Raw genomic sequence first — 6,678 nt, 5'->3', positions numbered from 1 at the left:
CAGCAAGTGGCTGAGGCGCTGGTGGAGGGGGCGGTGGTGACACAGAGCCAGGCCGTGGGTGACCCCCTGGAGACTGTAGAGGCAGGTGTGGAGTGCTGCCCGTCGACCACCTGCGTAGGGGTGGGTTGCCGCCCGGATGGGCGGGACATGGCGGTCGGCCCCGATTCGGCTGCCAGGCATGAGGACAAGGGCAGCCAGACTGACATGGGCAGCACTGGCCTGGCAGCCAAGGAGACAGAGCACGGCGTGGGGAATGCCCCGAGAAGCCCCTTTTTTTCAGGAGCAATGGTGGGGACGTGCCAGGGCAGCCCAGCTCAGCCCAGCCCAGCCATGCCAGAGAGGACACTCAGCAGCCAGGACCCGTCCCCAGCACGGGACGGCAGAGCTGCCCTGAGCAATGTGGCCGGTGAGTTGGCGTTGGGGATGAGACCGGGGTCTGGACTGGGACATTCCTGCGGGAAGGGAGATGGTGGGGTGGCCCTGCTGGGGACAGTGCCTGCAGGGCCAACGCCACCTGTGTCACAGCACCTGCCCTGGGGTCTGGCAGTTTGGGATGCCTGAGCAGCCCTGCTGGGAGATTCCTGCTTGCTGGCCCCTGACACCCATCTCTCTGCCCCCAGGAGCCCTGAAGTCCATCATGAAGAAGCGGGATGGTCCCCCCAGGAGCGAGGCTGAGGGCAGCAAGAAGAGCCTGCAGTTTGTGGGCGTGCTGAACGGGGAGTATGTGCCAAGGGGCTCCCGCCACTCCCCTGAGACAGCCCCAACCCCCTGGCATCCCCCTCCTGGGCTGGGGGCAGTGGCAGTGGGGAGCCTGGAGGGGACCAGCTGGGTACTGCACTGCCACTGACCATCCTCCCTCCATGCAGATACGAGAGCACATCCAGTGAGGAGGAGGAGGAAGAGGACGAGGAAGGAGACAGCTCCTCCGAGAAGGCTTTGGCCAACAGCTCTGACAGCGAGGAGCAAGGGGACACTGAAACCTCTGACGAGGAGGCCGGGGAAGGCGAGTGTGAGCTGGGACAAGAGTGCGAGGGGCCCAGCGTGACCCTGCCAAAGCCGGAGGAGGTGAAGGAGAAGTAAGTGCTGATGTGGAAGGCTCCATCACCCTGCGCAGCCGGGAGCCCCGGGCTGGCACCGGCCTTGCCAGCGCAGGGCATTGGCCCTATTTTTGTGCAGGTGATGGGAAAAACATTCAGCTCCTGCAGAAATCATTCAGCAAGAAAAAAATCCTTCCAGGTCCTCTAAAGAAAGGATGACACCAAGGACCCAGCTGCCTCTTTGCTGAAGATAGTTTGGGGGGAGGGAAACCCAAGAGCTCTTAACAGCATTTTTCAACGAAAGGAAAAAAATTGTCCTGGAAATGGATAAATTACGCTTGAGCACAGCCGTATAAGGCTTGGTTCAGTAGTGGTTTGCAGAGGCTGAAGCTGTCAGGGTGCAGCCATCGGGCTGGCTGTTGCTCGTGGAGGCTGAGGCATCAGGGGCAGGTGCAAAACCTCTGTGGGGGCTCTTGGGGTGCCCCTTGCCAGCACGGTTTTGGTGGGGTGATGCAGCTCAGCACTGCAGACACCCTCATGCTTTCCCCAGGTTCGAGCTGAGCCCCAGGATGCGGGAGGCCTGCCTCATTGTCAAGACCCACCTGGGCCACCCCAGTGTCACCAAGAGCAAAGAGGTGGTGAGTGGAGTGCTGTGGGTGGGACAGCTCGCCTGGCCCCTGATGGGGTCCCCCCGAGGGCTGGCCCTCCCCAAAGATGGGCCAGCAAAGCCCAGCTCAGCACCATTCCCCAGAACACAGCCCTTTGCTCCTGGCTTTGTCCCAGATACCCCAAAACCCATGTGGACTCAGCTTGGGCCTTCCCAGCAAGGTTTTGGGGTTTCAGGGTCCTGCCTTCACCCAGTCCCCTCTGTGCAGCAGAATTTCTGTTCCCTGCCAGGGCCAGCAGTGTGGGGGGGTGGGTGCCAGGGCAGGAGCTGTGCAGAGACTTACGGGGCAGCTGCAGCCCCTTAGTGCCACTTGCCATCCACAGCTCGCCAGCAGCAGCCTGGTCCTGCAGGAGTGGTTCCGTCTGTCCAGCCAGAAATTGTCTGTCCCTGACATGGTTGCCGACCACCTCCTGGCGTTTGCTGAGGTCTCACCAGTTCTCCTGGCCCACGTGGTGAACCTGGCAGACGGGAACGGCAACACGGCCCTGCACTACAGCGTCTCCCACTCCAACTTCCACATTGTGCGGCTGCTGCTGGACACAGGTCAGTGACCTCTATCCCCAGAAATGTCCCTTTGGCACCATCCCACGCTGTACCCCCGTTTACATCCTGGCCATGCCAGTTATGCGGGGCAGGAAGGCGCTGACAGCTGTCCTGGGTTGTCCATGCACAGGTGGGGGGGTTTGGGATGACACCCTTTGGCAGCCCACATTTAGTAGGGAAGACAGATCAGCAGGTCCATGGCTGTGGGGCGGCTCGTGGCACCCTGGGCAGGGCAGGAGACAGGCATGTGGCTCTGTCTGTGCCTCCCAGCAGCCCTGCAGCACCCTGAGCTCTGCCTATCCTCGCAGGGGTCTGTAACGTGGACCACCAGAACAAAGCCGGCTACACAGCGCTCATGCTGGCAGCACTGGCAGCTGTTGAGCAGGAAGACGACATGAAAGTGGTCAGGAAGCTCTTCAGCATGGGCAATGTCAACGCCAAGGCTAGCCAGGTTGGTGCGGGCTGGGTGCCACTATGTCCTGACCCTCTCCCCACGCCCTGCCAGGGCCACACTTGGCTCCTTTAAGGGCAGGACTGTGGCTCCAAAACCTGGAGAGGCCAGTACACGGGGAGGGCATTGCATGAGGAGCTCTTTCTGCCTGGCACCTGAGCTCATGTGTCTCACCCACACCTCATCTCCAGCTGAGGAGGTGCTCAGAGACCGCGTGGGCACTGGAGACAGCAGTGGTCCCTCCCTGGGCAGTGGGAAGAGTGGGTGGCACAGCCGGGGCAGGAGCAGCCTGGCAGCATCCCTTGCTTCGCAGGGCTGCCTGCAAGCCACGGCCGGCAGGAGATGGTGGAAGCCCTGCTCGCCTGTGGAGCTGACGTGAACCTGCAGGACGAGGAGGGCTCAACTGCGCTGATGTGTGCCTGCGAGCATGGCCGGGTGGAGACGGTGAAGCTGCTGCTGGCTCAGCCCACCTGCAACATCTACATCGTGGACAGCGTAAGCCTCTGCCAACAGGACCTGGGCACACTCGCCTACCCTGCATCCCATCTCCAGACCTCTTTCCAACTGCTCTCCCTTCGTTTTTAGGACGGTAACAATGCCATTGCCATCGCGCTGGAGGCCGGTCACAGCAACATCGCTGTGCTCCTCTACGCCCACCTCAACGGCACGAAAACACAGCTGCCCGTGAGTACCACAGCCCCCCAGCTCCTGCCACCTGCCCTGTGCCACACAAGGGCCATGGATGTGACACCATACCACCGCTGAGCTGCGTGGTGGCAGGTGGCCCCATGGGAGGGGACAGGGCTGTGACAGATGATGCATCTCAGGTGCCACATGCTCAGTGCATCCTTGGTAGCATGGAACAAGCCTGGCTGGCCCTGACCACTGGCAGGGGCTTTGGTGCTATTTTGTGACTCTGCTCTCTCTGCATCAGGGGACATCACCAATAGCCACGAAGAGCCCTGGGAGCCCAAAGAAACCAAATTAGAGGGACCTGCGGATCCAGCCAGGGGCCAGTCAGGTGCCAGCCGTCCACCATCGGCATGAGGCTGTATTGTCCACTCTCCTGCCACTCCTTTGCGTGCTGAATCGCTCTCTATGGCTATACATGCTTTAATCCTCCTGTCACTAGAGATGGGGTGTCCCTGGGCCTCACTCGCCCATCTCTGCTGCTGGAAGCAGGCCACGCGTGGCCACCTCACTCCATCGAGTGACAGAGGAGCCAAGCATCAAGGGACCTCAGGGTGGGAGATGCAGGGAGCAGAAGCCAGCCCCATCCTCTCTGCTCCCCACAACTGCTTGAGCTGGGCTGCCTCCAAGCCCTCTGCAAGATGCTAACTCGCTGGAACAGCAGAGAGCAAACCCAGCAGAAATCGCACCTGGTTTCTGCTCTCAGCCAGCTCCCAACAGCTCCAAGAAAGCAGCAGAGCCCCTGATGGGAAGCAGGGCCATGGGAGGGCGAGTGTTGCTCCTGGACCCTGCTGCTCTGTGGTGAGGCAGCAGTGCTCAACAGGCAAGACGTCAGCACACATGACAGGAGTGGGGACACAAACCAGCTGGTTAATGCTGCCTCAAACGCAGGCTGGGAACACTTCCAGGCTGAAATACTTGCCCTGCTTTTGTGGCATTTCCCTTCCTGGCTAAAATCTGAATATTTTTTTCATGCACACACACACACAAAAGTATTACTTATTCAAAGGATGGAGTTCAACATGAAATCACTTGGTGATTTGATTTGCTCAGTGGTAGCAAAACTTTGAGCACTTAGGGGTGCAGCCAAGATGACAGAGGGGGGCCAAGAGCCATGAATGCGTTTAGGGACTGAGCCTTCCCCCTGAGCCATACCCCACACAGGGAACGGGGACCTTCTCCCATTGAAAAGATGGCAGTTAGGGCCTAAACATTTCCCTTTTTAAACAATCTCATAGTCACTGACTGCAAAGACAACCAGAGCCCACAACCAAGTCCCTCTCTGCCCACTTTTCTTCCCAAAAGGGAGGAGCAGCTGAGGATAGCTCCAGGACAAAAAGACTGGCAGGAAGAGCTGAGAGAGCCTAGGGTCCACAGAGATGGACACGTATGTCGGAGGACATGTGTGCGTCTGTGCAAGTGTGTGTGCACCGGGCAGGGTCCCCAGAGACAAGGTAAGGACTAAGGACTGAGAGGAAGAAGAAAAAAGGCTTTTTAACGTGAAGCAGGCTCCACTCTCCAAATCCTTCACAAAGGTAATGCGTATCACAGTCCCCATTTCTGCTCCCTGGCCCAGCTTCCCCCACCATCACTCTTGCCCCACACAGGCCTGGTCTGAGCCATACTGTAAGCTGGGAAACACTCCCCAAGAAAGTCATTCTGGACAACATGCTGCTGTCCTTGCAGTGGGCCTGTTCAGCTTTGCACTGATGTTAACATACAATGCTCACAGCCACTCTCTAGTACACTGCTCTATGTATTCTGTACTCACTGCTTCAGTTTCACAGGTTCACTGGTATTTTAATACTGATGTTTATTTTTAAGATATAAATAAAATTTAAAATAAAATTATTTTGAAATATTACAGTGACCATCGGCAGTCTCCTGCCTCTTTGTCTGCCTCAAGCTAAAACCCCCTGAACAGCTTCAGACAAGGAACAGCCTGGCAGAGCGCTTACCCTGAGCAGTTGTCTGCATGTTCTAGTCATTGCTAAAGCTGTGTGGGGAACTAGCAGCAGCCAGAGAATTAAACTCTGACGTGGACTTCGTGTGCCCACAGCTAGTTCCTGAGAGCTCTGCTGCATTACACAAACCAGGGGAGCACAGACACACCTGATGCTCAGAAACGAAACCACCAGAGAAGAATCAAGAACTGGATCACAGAACAGCACAAGTACATATTGCCAAGTACTTTCTCTAGAGCACAAAACTCATCTCAGGCTGCCCATGAGCTGACTGGGGCACTACTAACACCCACAGGAGGGAAAAAAACTCTACAACACTCAACACCAGCCCTAACAGCCATGCTCACTATCTGCCTAAGGCCAGCAATTTGAACATCTATTCCAGAAGTGCTCTCCTCAGCTTCAGGATACTCAAACCCTCAATCCCATCTGCCACTGAAGTGCCTTAGTAAAGTGCAGGACATTAAAGGATGAATAATCATCAGAGACCACAGGCTCAGGAGCCATAGACCCAACTCACTGCAAACAAACAACAGACAAGTATCACTATTACCAGATGGAAAGTACCAGTATTTAAAAACCAGCCCCTGAACCATGACAGTTTTCAGGCTCATTCCTAATCCTTTCAGGTTTATATTTTCACTTTTCTGTAATAGCCTAAACCAATAAACCTTTCTAGCTGATTGTGTGGTGAAAGGGAAAGTTGAAGAAAATAAGCAAGACTGATTTACTAACTTATCTGAGAAGAGAGAGACAAGCACTCGCTCTTTATAGGTATATTTATAGCAGCACTTTTAGAATAGCTTTCTAAAGACAGACAGCAGCTGCAGGCTGTTGCTTTCCAAGCTAGTACAAAGCTTGACTTTCAACTTGCAATTAAAAGTTTAGGAGGTCCACTTTACCAGTTACATACAGAAAAAAGCTTACCAGAAAGGCTGGGATTGATAGCGGCTGTAATTAATAGTTATTTTTGTTGTACAGGTTAATAAAAATGCAAGAACGCAGCAGTGGTACAACGAAGGCAATGTGCGTAGCCCCAGCAATAGGCAGAGTGTGCTTCTGTCCTGCTGCGGAGCCCAACAACAAGGCTGGTGCGTAAGTACCGAGACAAACCGGAGCACTCACGCATTCAGTAAGCAAGACCTGGGCACGGGACTACTGGAAAAACCCTTTATTGCAGTGACACATAGTAACCCACCCGCCATGCTCCTCTCCATCCGTGACCCACGTCTGGCCGAGCAGATGCCAACCGGCCGCTCCGGGGCTGCATCACCTGAAACCGAACACCCAAGTCACAAGGCTTTAGGCGAGAGTCAGAGCGCGGGC

The 6,678-nt window shown here is 56.0% G+C and overlaps 1 protein-coding gene across 1 annotated transcript in view; it reads left to right on the top strand.

Annotated features, from left to right (window-relative positions):
- LOC104511536 (KN motif and ankyrin repeat domain-containing protein 3-like) overlaps nt 1–3,612 on the top strand; it is a 5,472-nt gene extending 1,860 nt beyond the window's left edge. The window contains 9 exon segments of the mRNA XM_010154193.1: nt 4–406; nt 621–720; nt 867–1,076; nt 1,588–1,675; nt 2,028–2,247; nt 2,556–2,723; nt 3,012–3,193; nt 3,284–3,398; nt 3,482–3,612. Coding sequence (XP_010152495.1) covers nt 4–406; nt 621–720; nt 867–1,076; nt 1,588–1,675; nt 2,028–2,247; nt 2,556–2,723; nt 3,012–3,193; nt 3,284–3,398; nt 3,482–3,612 — 1,617 coding nt within the window.
- Nucleotides 3,613–6,678: the final 3,066 nt, after the last annotated feature.

The sequence above is a fragment of the Eurypyga helias genome, unplaced genomic scaffold, assembly GCF_000690775.1.
Source record: "Eurypyga helias isolate BGI_N326 unplaced genomic scaffold, ASM69077v1 scaffold28100, whole genome shotgun sequence".
Classification (NCBI taxonomy): Eukaryota; Metazoa; Chordata; class Aves; order Eurypygiformes; family Eurypygidae; genus Eurypyga; species Eurypyga helias.
The sequence above is the reverse complement of the archived record's forward strand: the minus strand, read 5'-3'. Positions and strand labels throughout refer to the sequence as shown.